At 49.0% G+C, this 15876-nt stretch overlaps 1 protein-coding gene and 1 pseudogene across 1 annotated transcript in view; both read left to right on the top strand.

The window, feature by feature from the left end:
- LOC144817693 (long-chain-fatty-acid--CoA ligase ACSBG2-like) overlaps positions 1 to 15876 on the top strand; it is a 383515-nt gene that overhangs the window by 96728 nt on the left and 270911 nt on the right. The window contains exon 4 of the mRNA XM_078674441.1: positions 8831 to 8919. Within this exon, the coding sequence (XP_078530567.1) occupies positions 8831 to 8919 (89 nt within the window). The remainder of the gene's footprint in view (positions 1 to 8830; positions 8920 to 15876) is intronic.
- LOC144819082 (enoyl-[acyl-carrier-protein] reductase, mitochondrial pseudogene) lies at positions 10051 to 10995 on the top strand (annotated as a pseudogene).

Genomic DNA, 15876 nt, shown 5'->3' with positions numbered 1-15876 from the left:
CTTCTAGTACAGGCCTGTTGGCGACCACTAGATTTAGGCGCTCCAGGATGGGGGGGAGGGCCTTTAGCGTAGTGCCCGCCCAACTATGGAATGGACTGCCACAGAACATTAGACAGGCCAACTCGTTGACGGAATTCAGAAAGAGCCTGAAAACCTGGCTCTTCCCTAGAACTGACCTTTAACACTGCCCCTACGGTTGCTTTGGTTGCGTGTAGGCTGATTGTTCTAAGTCTGAGCGCCAGGATACCCGTAGGGTGACAGTTGCGCTTTACAAAAGCTCAATTCAATTCAATTATACACAGAAACAAAATGAAGCAAAGTAGGACAACCTTTAACTCTGTTATACAGTGCTACATTGCACATTCGTGAAGATCAGCTCCCCCGGTGCAGTGTATGAAATGTGACCCGGATGCAACCTCTCCTGCTTCGCCATTGGAGGCTGAGGGATGAGGGTGGCGATTGAGGTGTATGTGGCTGCAGTCTTCAGGCGAGGAGAGTTCATTCATCTGCTGAACAGTCAGGCTGATTGAGTTAAGAGTTGGTGAGCTGCTGTGGTTAGCGAATGAGCAGGGCGGGTGACTTATCCTAAGAGATACTGGACATTTACAGCACCCTGGATGGCCGTGGTGCCCGCACCTGTGGCCCAACCAATGAAATGTGGCTGCCCGCGGTGCACGCAGTGGCCCCTCAAGAGGGAGGCCCCCTAATGCTGCTTCCAGCACCTCCTTGCCACTTGTTGCTGGGGCCCCTTCCTCTGGGATTCCCCCCCCCTTGGGTCTGGCACCTCTACGGCATCGTTTCCGGTGTGTGGTGGGCTGGGGACGGGTATTTATAACTGCCCCCACCCACTGGCCACCCTTTTTATCCCCTGCTGGACACGCTCTCCAGCCATGTCATGGCACCCCCTGGGTACGGAGGTACCGCAGGCATCGGGGTTTTGCAGTGAGTGATGGGTGGGTTGACTGCCCCCAACCCTGTGAACTACTAGGGTGCAGGGTCCTCTGCCCCAACCTTTCAGGTACCAAGTGGCGGGCAAGGTTAAAGGGACTCACCTAAGCTCTGTGGTTTCTCTCTGGCACTGGAGCTTCTCCCAAGCTGTTGATAGGTCCGCTGGTAGAGCTGAGGACTGTAGTGTCCTTACGCTAGTTCAGAACCAGCCAGAAGGATTTTAATTTCCTGCCTCCTCTCTTGGGGGAACGAGCGTGGCTGGTGTCGGTTGCCCAGGTCCTGACGGGTAAACACACCACTGGTAGCTCCACCTGCTGTTGGGAAGAGGGGACAAAGGGATTGTGCCAGAGTCTGAGTTGCGACCTCTGTATGCCTTCTCATGCCCCTTGGTGAGGCTCGTGTCGCACGGTTGTGCGATATTGCGAGCATTGGGTTGATGTGGTAAGTGCGGGTCATTTACCCTCCACCCTTTTTTATACATCCTGTGGCTCCAATCTCAGTGGTTGCACATGCAGAGAGGCTTGGGGCAGACAGTCACGTCCACCGTAAAAGTGAAGTCCTTTGGTTTGAGCTCCACGATGGGAGCTTTGACCTCTGAGTGCTCGGGACCCAACTAGTTTGGTGCTGTGGCGTGTGGGGGGGCTAAAAGCAACACATTCTGTGACCTGCCGCCTGGGCAGGCCCCAGCCCCCCAATGGATGACAGATGCCCAATAGCTCCGGTGCAAGTTACTAAAATGGCCAGTAGATGCCAGCAACCTCTATATCTCAAGCTTTTCAAGTACATTCTTGCACTAAAAGACATCACAGCGCTGGAAAATTGTTGCTCCGTCTGTCTTCGTACTCTCCTCCGGTTCTGTGGTTTGGGTATCGAAAGTCTCTAGCGGGTGCCCACAACATCAGTGTCCTGGCTGGGCAGGCCCTGTGTATGTCGCTCGGCTGTCTGTCCTTCCGCATTTGCTACGGAGCTGTTCTTGTTCCTGCTTGCAGCCTCCATGTCCTCGCCCACTGTTCCTGTGGTCTGTGTTGAAGTCCCGGTGGGGCTGCTACTGTCCTTGCCCCACTGAAGGATTTTATTGTACCTGGCCATTCTGGACTGTGACCACACCTTGCTGTTGCTCAACAAAGCTGTTCGTGTGTACGGCTCCACTACCCATAGGGGTTCACTGAATTTACTGTCTCCTTTTTGTCCTGGGTGACCCTTCTTGACTTAAACCCAATCCCCCTCAGTAAGTGTGGCTTCTCACACATCATGCCTCTTGTCATAGTGTGCCTTGTATATGCGTTGGGCCTCCTCAATGTTGCTTCAGACAAAGGCCTGGGGACCATTTGCTCTGAAGACGCATGTTCATCCAGGCTGTATTGTCTCTGGTAAATGGTTCTTTGCCTCTCAGAATTTTGAACGGGCTGTAGCCTGTGAGGGTGGGTGTGATAAGGTACACCCACACTGTGCTTTTGACTTTGGTCTCCCAGTTCTTCCCGGCACTGATGGCTGCCTGGACTGAGCCCATGATCACCCTGTTGAAGCGTTCCACTTGGCTGTTGCCAGCTGGGTGGTAGACAGGTGTGTGTTTTCTCTGGATACCGTTGCGACTGGTGAAGGCTGTCCACTTGGCGGATGTGAACTGGGGTCCGTTGTCACTGGTGATGGTTTTGGGAATGCCTTCCCTCAGGAAGGTGCTAGTGAGGAAGGCGATGACAGTGTCGGAGTCCATAGATTCGCAGATTTGGACCCCTGGCCACTTGGAGTATCTATCCCCTAAGACAATGAGGTGTTTAGGTGGGCCCCAGGAATCCAGGATGGGGCCTACGATGTTGATGGAGACGTCCTTCCACGGGTTGTTGGGTGTGGTGAACTCTCCCATGGGTGGTCTCATGGTAGTGAGTGTTTGGTCAGCCCTGTTGCAATGCTTGCATGCTCTCACTAACCTCTCCACTTGGTTGTCCATGGCCGTCCACCAGTACAGTTGTTTAATTCGTCTTTTCGCTATGACGATGCCCATGTGGCCTTCGTGGTTATTGTGCAGTATGCAGTCAAGTAGCTTCTTCAGGGACACAACTCTGTTGCCACATAGTAGAAAGACTGAGTTGTCACTTATAGACAGTTCATCGCGGACTTCGCAAACTTTTCTGAAATTGTCCTTTGTGAGCTTTTTCTATGGCCAGCCGTGTGTAAGGTATAATTTGACCTGTGACAGTTCGGTGTCTTGTGCATATGTGTTTGCCCAGTCCCAGGCACTGATGGTGTGTTCGTGATCTGTCATAAAGGCAACGCTGTACTCGTCCCAGTCCGACTGCGTGACGGTTCCTTCCATGGCTGCTGCTCTGCTAAGGAAGTCTGCGACCTTGCTCTGTAGGCCAGGGATGTATTCCACATCGTACATGAAGTCCAAGAGACGCAATGACATCTTCGCAATGCGTGGTGTGGCTGTCACATTGTGCTGGATGTGAGAACCTTGATTAGGGGTTTGTGGTCGGTGCGGAGCGTGAATCTGAATCCCCACTGATATTGCCAGAATTTTTCCATTGCCCAGATGGATGCAAGCATTTCTTTTTCAATCACGCTGAACCCCTCTTCGCTGGGGGTGAGGGATCGCGAGGCAAACCCCACAGTGGTCTCCGTGCCGTCCGTAGCCCTCTGGGAGAGAACCGCTCCCAACATTTTGTCGTTGGCTTTGTGGTGAGGATGCTGGGAGCGGAACTGTCGAATCTGTGTAAAGGAATTGCTCCGCAAATGTCACTCTTGATGGCGGAGAATTCTCCTTCTGACTCTTTGGACCAGGAAAAGACAGTCTTGTCTTTCAGTAGTTGACGTAAGCTGTGTGTTTTGGTTGCGGAGTTCTTCACAAATTTGCTATAAAACTCTGCCATCCCCAGGAATGAGCGGACTTCTTCTTTGCTTCTGGGGGAGGGCACGGACTTGATGGCTTCTACAGTGGCCGTTTTAGGAGAGATGCCTGTGTCGCTGATCCCATGTCCTAGATATGTCACTTTGCATAGGCCGAATTTGCATTTTTCAAGTTCTGCCGTGAGACCGTTTGCCGCCAGCGTATTCAGGACAGTTTGCAGGAAGTCATCGTGTTCGGTCTTGGTCTTTCCCATGACTAGGATGTCGTACTGGAAGTAGAGGACTCCGTGAACGTCCTTGAAGATTGTGTGCATGAGTTTTTGGAAGACAGCTGCTGCCGATGCTAGGCCGTCGGAACCTGTAGCATCCGAAGGGCATGATGAAGGAGGTGAGATGCCGGCACGATGGATGGAGCGATGCCTGATGGTAAGCGGCTTTTAGGTCAATGGCGGAAAACCATTTGACCCCCTTGGTCTGGGCTAGAAGCTCATTGATTTTGGGCAGCAGTAACTTGTTGACGATTATGTTTTTGTTGAGTTCACGGAGATCAATGCAAAGGCGTATTTTCCTGCTCTATTTGCGAGCCACCACCAAAGGCTGGAGCCATTCGGCGCACGCTATCGGATCAATGTTGTCCTTGTCTTCTAGTCGTTTGAGCTCAAGCTGAACTGCCTCCCTGCAGTTGAACAGGATGTTCCTGACTTTGTGGGAGACGAGCACAGCTCCCTCTTTAAGCATGATTTTATGGGTGAACTTGGACATCTTCCCAATGTGGTCGCTGAAGACTGCTGGAAAGGTTACTTTCAATGAGGCTGGCGTGGGTGAGTCGTCCATCGAAAACACTTGGGTGTCCCCGCCTGGGTTGAGCTGGATGCCCAATTCTCCCTGGTCCGCCTACCCCAGGACTGAGGGTCCTTTATGTGCGACATACAGCTTCGCAGTCGTGTGCCTGCCCTTGAACTCAAACAGGAGCTGCCGGTATCCTACCATGGGGATACGTTCCCCAGTGTATGTGACTGGGTGGACGTCAGTGAGGTGAAGGTGGTTCCTCACCACTTGGGCAAAGTCTTTGTCCCATATCTTTTTTTGGATGATGGAGCCCGCCACCATGACTATCTGGACGCCACCTATCAATAGCGTGCATGATGGCTTCTTCTTGGCGATACCGCAGATGCCTAAGATTTGGTCCTCGATGCAGAGTATGCAATCTTGGTCGGATTGGTCTGCCCCCTCTTGGTCTTCGGAGTCATCTTGGACATATTTGACTGTAGCACTTCTGGGCCTCCGCCAGCAGACTTTGCCGAAATGACCATGACGCCGCAGAAGGAGCATTTGACGTGGAATGCTGGGCACTTCTTATCGTTTGCCATGTGGGATTGGCTGTCGCATCTGTAGCATGTTCCTTGCTTATCCATGGGAGCGCGACTGGGCCCTTTGTATCTGGACATAGATTGTCTGTTGGAGGTAGCGCCAGAATGGGTCACAGGTTTTGCGGTCCGGGGTTCTCAGGTCAGACACTTTACACACCACAGGCTGTTGGGGAGGTTCCTTTTTGGCGGCGAGTGCGCACCGCTTAGATAGTTCAGTTCTTTTGACTATTGCGATGATCTCCGGGAGGGAAGCTTCACCACTTACCCATAACTTCTCCTGGATACTGGAGTGGGTAGTGTGCATTATGATCTGGTCCTGGATGAGGTCATCATGTAGAATGCCGAACTTGCAGTTGATGGCTAGCTTCTTGAGTGCTGCCACGTAGTCCTTCACTGATTCCGACTCGGTCTGTTTCCGCTGGAAAAAATTATACTGGTCGATGGCTGTGCATATTACCAACTGGTAATGATCGTCCAGGTCTTCCAGGGCATGTTGGAACACATTGTCGTCTGTAGAAGCCCTGGTCTTCTTCTTCCCCATGTTCTCGTAGATGCGCAGGCCTTCCAGGCCCAGATTATGTAGGTGTATTTTCTTCCGGCGTTTGCTTGAGAACGCCTCCTCGCCCTCTTCTTCCTGCGCCGATAAGTAATTCAGGAAATACCTATTCCAATCTGCCCACTTCATGGCCGGTTCACCTTGTTTAGGTAGGAAGGACACTGGGTTGGTGAGTGAAAAGGTTTGGGCACACATGGTGCGGGCAGCGGGGAGGGCAGAATGCCTTGATGTGGTGCCGATGTGCTAAGAGGACGTTAATGGTCCTGTAATTGGCATGCCTGGTTGAGGACAGGAAGTCCTTATATCCTCTGGCCCGCAGCGTTGTGCTCTTGAGCAGGGAGCCCTTGTGCCTTCTCACCTGAAGTGCTGTGCTCCAGTTTACTATGGTAGTGTGGTCGTGCCACGCGGTCTGGTGGGCTGCGTGCTCTTAGTGGTGCAGTTGCAATGCGCCTGATGTGAGCGCTTCTTATGGACCACACAGCACCCCTGGGGTAAGGCCTAGGCTTGATGGTGGAGGGTAGGGTGGGGTGTGAGGCGCGTGCCGATGTATGGGCCGAGGCCTCACGTGGTGTCACTTGGGGACCCCCTCTTCCTGCAAATGCGCCTGGTTGGATGCGACGAGCAGGCCACACCCACACTTGCGATCGACTGCTCTCCCCTACCTTGATGGTGGCCTGGGTGCGCTGGACAGTTCAGTCGCCTCGTCGCCACTGTGGTGTAGGGAGCTGCACCCTTCCCTCCAGTGATGACCAGGACACGAGGGTGCATTAAGGATGCTCTTTCTTTATTTATTGCTTTCCTCCGAGGGGAGAGCTGACATCGGGGTGCTCGTGCTGTGATCTCGAATGCCGCTCACGCCACGTCACTCCCACAATCCTTTGCGGTGAGTCATGTGACACAGGACAACTAGACCGCAGCGCTACATACTATTAAATTGCTAACTGCAGTGTTTGATCAATATATAATTAATATAGTCCAAGATTAAATTGCAGGCAATAATTTAGAACTACTCAGCAGACAGTCTATGATGTTCTATTTTCTTGGCCTAAATTCGAGTCTTTCATGACGCAGCACAACCATAAAACTATTGTGTGACACACAGGCACTGCACAACAGTATCATTTCGTCCATACAGGCATCTCTACACGTACAGTTTGGAGCCGGCAGTGATTTCATTCTGATATCAGAATTTAAAAATAATGCTGCATAAAAATGTAAAGGTGTTCCAGGAGAGGCATCTAAATCTGCAAACTGCTTAAATAAAAAGTTCACCACATTAATTATTATGATCTTTCGTATGGGAGTAACCAATGTTCATTCAGTAGAGTTATTTTCGCCATTGTCTTGATGGCGTCAAATCCTGTTGAATTGGCATCTGCTGTCAGTTCTGTTGTTTCGCTTGGTAATCGTGTTACATTTTCTTGGATTCGATCCCTCCACCCTCACAAGGATAAGCTGCTTAGTACGAGGAAGCCACTTAAGCAGCCGGTATACACAGCAGCTGCGGAGCACAAGCAATGGAACACAATGCCAATCATGTCCCACCCTATACAATGACTCCAACCGTGCTCAGTATTAAGTACAGCTACTTGAAGACCTTCCAGGTCACTTTTGAAGTGCAGTTCGCTGAAGGCCCCATAGTTCAAAAAAACCTTGCTCAGTGTGAGGCGGACGCCAACACCAGTCTGTTTTCCCCTCAAAGCAAGCTTCGTACATCGCCTTTCCAGTTTCAAAATGGAGGATGCTTTCATTTTTGGGCAGGTGACCTACCTGGCTATTGTGGAAGTACGGAGGGCGCGGAAGGACACTGGTGGCCACTGTAGCTACCCTGTTATGAACCGCTTCTATTGCATTCGTTTGGTAACAGCTGGGTTTCACACACATTTATCCACTCTACAGTGCAGTACTATTGATTTCAGTTGATTCGTGGTGCTGCTTGGTGGGAAAGGTCGCATTGGCTGTAGAACTTGCCTTTTCAATTTAATTGAGGCATTTAATTCAAAGCTACAAACACAAATGCATCACAGCCTCACCATTTCAGATTGGAAGCATTTTCAATATGCTATGCAACAAGGCTATAATTGTGTCCTATTTATCTTATGCACCTAATAAGCATTGATAACGCCAATAGTATTGTCATGTTGTAGGTGTAGTGTTACTTTTGTAGTAGATAAAGAGATGCAATGACAGAAGCTACAAAATACCAGTCCGCGGCACACCAACCTAAGCACAACTTTTCAGCTGAAGGATTTTAAGCATGCCCTTAAGGCAATGACCATGCCCCCTTGAGTCTGTCTTGTGTGCCCTGTGCTGGATGAGGACCAAAACCGAGATTACCAATGCATTTGTGATTTGCAGCCGTTGCCCATGTAGTGTGCTCCAACACCGGCTGGGCGTGCCCACACAATATAGAACTGACAGACATGCCACCTAGGTGCTTCTCAAGGTGCTACTTGGAGCACACAATGGTAACCAAATGCCCGCTAGGATCACATGACACAACACTGTGTAACAAGAACACTAAAGGAACACACAAAACAACAGACACATCACACACCAACATCCACACATTACTACACACTGACATGCAATACACCACCACACACCTAACCTACAACAGAATGAATGAAAACAAACCACTGATACCACATCCAGCACTACACAAATGTACAGCTACCTGTCTCGGAGCCAGGTGCTGTTTGCTCTACCAAGGCACAAACCTTATCCTTCTGAAACAACTTCTTCACAAACCTATTTAGACTCCAGTCTCCCATGGAAACCACAAACTGTCTGAAAGTCAAGCACAGACCCTGAACTAAACACAGTGCTGTGCCAATGATCTATTGTGCTCCATATTTGTGCCAGACAACAGCATCTGGGATGAGTATTACAGGATGGTGAGTTAATGGTTGTTTTTCTTGATTAGAAGGTTGGTGGCCCAGGATGTTCTGGCGTTAAATGAGGGTTTAAAAAAAAAACTGGTAAAGTGCAACACTGGAAGGCATGAAGAGGACGCAGATTAATGAGTGTATGTCAGAGACAGGTATGAAATATGTATATGGAGGACTGGCCGTCTCATGTTCTTTGTCTCTAATGTTCTCCTCTACAGCTGGGCTTGGAGCGATACCACGGGGTCGGGATCCTCGGCTTCAACTCCCCAGAGTGGTTCATTTCTGATGTTGGAGCCATCATGGCCGGGTAAGTGCCTGGTCTGTTCCTTACTATGTGCACCTCTCTCTCTTCACCCACACAACTGTACCAGTGACAACAAGCAGAGGGGGCCACTGTGATGGAACAGATCTTGAATCAGCATCACTATCTAAAACTGGCACTTAAATGTACATGTTTTTTAGGTCGAGCCTAGGCAGCGCGCATGCGCTGTTTGGAAACCTGGAGTAAATACTATACGGAGTGTAATCCCGCCTGCTGCTTGGGATTGGTTCACTCCTGTGCCCCTCTTGCTTGCTGGCTCCTCTTTAGTAGATGCTCCGGAGACTTCACTTCCGTTTATTGTGCAGCTGCACTGCCCAACTACAGTTTCCCTACACTTTGAGTGGTTATATATTATATTGGGGACTACTTTTTTTAGGTCAAGCATCACACACACACCCATGCATACATATTCACCACGGCGCCCTTTCATGAGCGCTGCGCTATTAATGGTTTCATTGTTTCCTCCACTCTCGCTCTCACTCCTCCCTTGCCCCTCTCTTCTTCCTCCGGTGATGCATTAGTGGTGTGTCGGCGTGAGGATGCGGTGGCTGGCAGTTGTGTCCTCAGGATTATAGGGTTGTATACCTGGAGACTTAAGGCGGCGTTGCCCGAGCAGTTGGTGCCAGGCACTTGTGTATGAGAAGCCTATGCTGTGTTTATATATTATATTGGGGACTTCACAAGGGCCGCACTGTTAATGGTTTTATTGTTTCCTTCACCCCCTGCTCTCTGCTCTCACTCCACCTCCCCCCTCCCTTCTCCCTCCGGTGACGTATTAGTGGCGCGTTGGCATGAGGATGTGGTGGCTCGCTGTTGTTTCCTCAGGATTATGCGGTATCTGGAGACTTAAGGCGGTGTTGCCTGAGCATTGGTGCCAGGCACTTGTTTACGACAAGCCTACACTGTGAGTGTTTATATATTATTTTGGGGACTTCTTCTTTTTTAGGTCAAGCATCACACACACACATGCATACATAATCAGCACGGCACCCTTTCACGAGCGTCGCACTGTTAATGGTTTCATTGTTCCCTTCACCACCCCTCCCCGCTTTCTGCTCTAACTCCCCCTCCCCTTTCCCCCTCCCTTCTCCCTCCGGTAATGTATTAGTGGCGAGGATGCGGTGGCTCGCAGTTGTATCCTCAGGATTATGGGGTTGTGTACTAGGAGACTTAAGGCAGCGTTGCCTGAGCAATTGGTGCCAGGCCTTTGTGTACGAGAAGCATTGGGCACGCGGCTCATCCTGTGATTGGAACGATGGAAGCTTCCGGATCTGGGGAATGCTGGGGCCCATGTGAAAATGCTGGCCACACCCATCAACCCACCTGACCTCAACATGATCCAGCTGTTGGTGGTAATGAAGGGGTTTAGGGAGGTGCTAGAGGTTGGTAGTGATGTAACTGGCCTGGGTGATACGGATAGATGCACTGTCATTTTGTGCGCTCGCTTGACGTAAAATTATAGTCCTTTTTCAAATTTTGCGAAATGTCCCTTTTTTTGTTTTAAAATTCTGGTCACCCTAAGAAGCAGGCCTCGGGACCTGGACAACTGAAATGGTGGCACCGGAGGACCTGCTACTTCAAGTGGCAAGCGATATCCCAGTACAGAGTGTGGCCACCCTAAGTGTAAATTCCTGCACAGCCTATAGGATGCTGTTGGATTTTGAGACTCTGAGGCCAGGGGATTTTGTCATTCAGAGCACAGCCAACAGTGGTGTAGGGCAGTCTGTGATCCAAATTGCACCAGCCCTAGTGATCAGGATGATCAACATTGTACGAGACAGGCCAGACCTGCAGACTTTGGTGGAAAACGTGACTGTCATGGGAGCCAACCACATCATCCCAAAGGAACAGCTAAAGAAGCCTGAGATGAAGGACCTCTTCAAGAGTGTCCCCAGACCTCGGTTGGCTCTGAATTGTGTTGGATGAAAAAGCACCATTGAGATGTTGCGTCACTTAGAGCGAGGGGGCACGATGGTGACATATGGAGGAATGGCCAATCATATTGCCTCCCACAGGATCCCCGCTCCGCAACAGCTGTCATTGATCGTGAGTAGCAACTGATGGACTTATAGTTGGCGCACAGAACAGTAAACACTCCATATAACATCTGAGTATATTTCCCTCATTCATTTTTTTGTTGCTTTTTGGTGTAGGCAGATCTGCATATCAGTGGGTAAAGCAGAACTACCAATACCATACTACCAGGAAGTGCAAAATAGATTTTTAGACAAATGGGCGAACACGTAAGCTAAATGTTTATATGCAATAGAAAACACTTTGTATTGTTAATGCAATAGGTCTTGCATTAGTGAGAGTTTGAGCTGCCACCATTGAAAATTAATATGCCTTTTATTTATGTGTTTTGAGAACCTACATGTGGTGTGTAAACACGCACTTTGTACTTACAGTCTTTGCTTACCAGAAACAAGACTGGCAGTAAAAAAATGCACAGTTACTGCCAGCCTTGCTTCTCCTCAGCGACTATAAGTACAAAGTGTGTGTTTACGCACCTCTTGCAGGCTTTCAAAGCACATAAATGAAAGGCATTGCCATTTACAATGCCAATAACTCAAACTCTTGTAAATGCGAGACCTATTGCATTGGAAATGCTTGTATGTAATAGCAGTTTTTTCTTTTTCTTCCTTGGTTACATCTTGATAGTGCATGTGGAGTGCACAGAGCCCAGCCTTTTTACACTCTTTCCATGTCCTGCCCTAGTATGGTGACCACCACGAGACTTTAAACTCATATCAGCAAGGCCAGGAACCATACTTACATTATGTGAATGTCCATCAGGCACTGCTCTTCATGCATCACAGCTATATGCCTGTGCACTCAACATGATACAACAAACATTACTAGGTATTCTAGAACGTAACAGAGGTCTTCATAAGGTCATCGCCCTCTGAATCTACTACCTACATATATCAAAGCACCGGTTGGAAGATTGTTTGTTGCAGATCCATGTTGGATGTTCCAATGACTTTACTTGCTTCAATGAAATGTTTGAAAGTTAAAAGTTGAAGCAAGGAAACAAAGCACAGTTTGACTTAGTCCACCATCACTGCCCTAGAAGCACTATTTATGACTGTTATAATTAGGTGACACATTGTTCAGTATGCTAATGGATAAACAATGTCATACAAACATGCTCTCTCTGAGACATGAAGTTGTTTTGTAGTGGTGGCTAATGAGATTTTGTTTTTCTGATGTTGTCACTGGAAGGATTGTGAGATCTTAGATTTTTGATCTCAATAGATGGCAGAGTGCCCATTTGTGGTTTAAGGCTGGTTAAGGCTGGTCCAAGGCGTTAGTCATAGTCTGCTGATACTTTATCCTCATATATATGATTTCAAAAAAGCTGATGAGCAGATTTCTCCTTTGGCACTCACTCCCAGTGAAGAGTGTCACAGTTCTGGCAGGCCTTAGTGCTGGTGATGCAGGCAGTAGTGACACCGCAAGAAGCGATATCAGACCACATTCGTATTGAGTACAACATCTGAGCATGAATTCTCGACAGCCTGTATACCTGGGAGCTGTGCCCAGCTTCAGAGTTTCAGGGTGCACACTAACAAAGCCTCTGAGGACCGAGTGGCTTACGACATCCCTCCCCAGCTTAGATCGACGCTGTCTTAAATGCTTTGGCTGGTCTTCATCTTGGATGTCTCCAACCATTACAGGGCCACCAGCTATCGTCCCACAGCCTTCGCATTGGTATGGGAAATGGTCGTAGGCAGTTGCATCGCCTGCCTCAGGGTGAGTGTGCCTCAGCCTTTCTGTCAGGTAGAGAGGGTGGTGTTTTAGATAGGCTGGCCATGGTCTTGCAATCAATCAGTCAACCAATCAATCACGTTTGTAAAGCGCTACTACTCACCTGTGAGGGTCACAAGGCGCTGGGGAGGGGGGATTCACAGGTTCCATTCCATCAAGGAGGGGGTCTGTCGAAGAGTCAGGTTTTGAGATTTCTTGTGAAGATGGGGAGGGATGCTGTCTGTCTGAGGTGGAGAGAGAGGGCGTTCCAGGCTCTGGCCGCTAGGAAGGAGAAGGAGCGGCCGCCTGATCTGGTCTTTCTGGTGTGGGGGATCACGGTGTAGGAGAGCTGGGCTGATTGTAGGGTCCTTTGGGGTGCCTGGAATTGTAGTCGGCTGTTCAGGTATGCTGGCCCGGTGTCGTGGTGCGCCATGTGAACATGTGAGAGCATCTTGAAGGTGACTCTAGCTTAGATAGGGAGCCAGTGGAGTGTGCGCAGATGCTGGGAGATGTGGTAGTGACTTGGCTGGTTAAGAACAAGTCTTACAGTGGCATTCTGGATGTTCTGTAGCTTGCGTGTGAGGTTTTTGTTTATTCTGGCATAGAGTGCGTTGCAGTAGTCGAATCTGCTGGTTACCAGGGTGTGAGTGACGGTCTTTCTGTGTTCGAGGGGGATCCATTTGAAAGTTTTGCTTAGGAGGCAGAGGGTGTGGAAGCAGGAGGATGTGACGGCGTTTATCTGCCGGGCCATTTTGAGTTCGGAGTCCAGGATGATTCCCAGGTTGCGTGCGTGGTCCGTGGGGGTGGGCGGACTTTGGAGGGAGGGGGGCCACCAGGTGTCGTTCCAGGCGTCAGGTAAGAGCCCATGATGAGTACTTCTATTTTGTTGGTGTTTAGTTGAAGGCAGCTGTTTTTCATCCATTTGGCAAAGGCTACCATGCCGTCTTGAAAATTGTTTCTGGTGGTGTTGGGTTTGTTGGATAGGGAGAGGATGAGTTGGGTGTCATCTGCGTATGACACAATGTTGAGTCCGTAGGTTCGGACGATGGGGGCGAGCGGAGCCATGTAGACGTTGAAGAGCGTAGGGCTGAGGGATGACCCCTGGGGGACTCTGCAGGTAGTTGGTGTAGGGTCCAAGAGGAAAGGGGGGGAGTCTGACCTGCTACGTTCTGCAAGAGAGGAAGGAGCGGATCCAGTCGAGGGCCTTGTCTTGAATCCCTGCGTCGTGGAGTCTGTGTATTAAGGTGCGGGGAGAGACTGTGTCGAACGCCACTGAGAGGTCGAGGAGGATGAGAGCTGCTGTTTCTCCATTGTCCAGTTGGGTGCAGATGTCGCCTGTTGCGGCGAGGAGAGCGGTTTCCGTGCTGTGGTTTTTTCTGGTTCCGGATTGGGAGGAGTCGAGGATGTTCTGCTCTTTGATGAATGTGGCGAGTTGGCTGTTGATGGTTTTGATACTGGAAGACTGAACATTTGATGGTGTTTGTGTAACCTCTGCATTTCTGTCTGTCTTCCAGCCCAGTCTGGCACTCTGGGGGCTGACTAGCTGGTGCAAGAGTGCAGTGCCATTTCTTAAGCCATGGCATTCCCCTTATCAGTAAATACTTTAAACAATAAATATAAGATGAAAGCACTTTAAAATGTATTCTAGAGCTGCAGTAATGATAATTTACCGATCAATAAATTAAACAAAGATAGAAACGCTGTTTAACACTGAATACAGACAATTGTATCAAAAGTTCTATTTAAGTATCATTTCAGGCCTTTGTAGACTCCTAATAGGTGAACAAATGACTGGTATTTTTCTCTGGCAAAGGTGGCAAACCTAGTTGAGGTACAGTCTCTGAAAACCGAGGAGGGTCCATTTTACGCTGTTATTTAGTTCCACACATACCCTGATTGACAGTCTTAAAGCCAACTGAAACAAATCAGAAACAATAGGAGGGAGAAGGCAAAAAGTTTGGGTATAACCCTGCAAAAATTTGTTTGAATGCGAACCATTACATCGCAAGTTGTTTTAACGACTTGCTGTAGGGGGAGCCCTGGTGTTGGATTTCCAATCCAACACCTTCCTTGCTGTTGCCTAAACTGGAGTAGGAATAGTAAATAATACTATTCCTAAGTCCAGCGTGCCCCCTACAGCAAGTCGTTGAAACAACTTGCGATGTAATGTTTTGCGTTGACACACCCAGTTGTTGTAACAACCGCGTTGTAATGGAATGCATGAACAACGCATCTGTTGTACAAAGCCATATTCGGTCCAACAGCCCCCATCTGTCTCTCAACGTTCTCTCTGGCTTGAGGCAACTCAGGAGTGATCTTCCAGTGACAGATGCCTGGTGTCCTGAGATAGTTCTGGAATTTTGCTCTATGAAACGGAGGACAACTGTCCCTCTAGGGCACCACTGGTAAGCTGAAGATACTGAAGGTCTTCCTTAACTTGGGAAGTACCTGGTTGAACGCCACTGAGTGGACTATTTCAATGACAGGATTCTGATAGGAGTTGATCAGGACCTACATGTGTCTCCGATCAAGTAGGAGTCCAACATCTGCTCTAACTTTAGCCCATGGCGTTCCCTAACTGTCCAGACGATCAACACGTCAATGCCCGGGGACCAGATTCTTCTCACTCATTCTGGCTTTAGTTTTGGTTGCTCCTTGCTGACCCTGTTGTGTGAAGTCAACCACCTGGTATCATCCTGGGTACTGGATTATTACTGCATTTTTGAAGGGGATATATATTGGTAGCCTGTTTTGGTGGCTCTTATTTTTGTTGGGTTTGCTGAGATAGAGCTCTTGTGGTTTCAGTATGGGGAAATATGCTGGTTAATGGAAGCATTTTGCCCAATCCTCATAATCGTATCCTCCATGGGGAGTCCTGATTCAGTCCCTCCCTCTAAAAAGAAGAAAGTGTGTGAGGAGGAGAAGCTGAAAAAGATGCTTTTGGAGACTTTGCTTGCCTTGAAAAAGCAAAAGGCTGGTGTTCAGTCAGTAGGTGGGCAGGAACTTTATTAAAACATTTCCAGTTCCCATTCATCTGATGAGTCCTCTTTGAGCTCGATTGAACATAAAGGGAAATATATATCTAAAGATATGCTGCCAGATATTCTGACCCATGTTAGTGACAACACAGGATTCCCTGATGAGGAAGTTGCCAGCACATCTGAAGACATAATGTTGCCTCAATTTAGGAAG

The sequence above is a fragment of the Lissotriton helveticus genome, chromosome 2_1, assembly GCF_964261635.1.
Source record: "Lissotriton helveticus chromosome 2_1, aLisHel1.1, whole genome shotgun sequence".
Taxonomy (NCBI): Eukaryota; Metazoa; Chordata; class Amphibia; order Caudata; family Salamandridae; genus Lissotriton; species Lissotriton helveticus.
The sequence above is the reverse complement of the archived record's forward strand: the minus strand, read 5'-3'. Positions and strand labels throughout refer to the sequence as shown.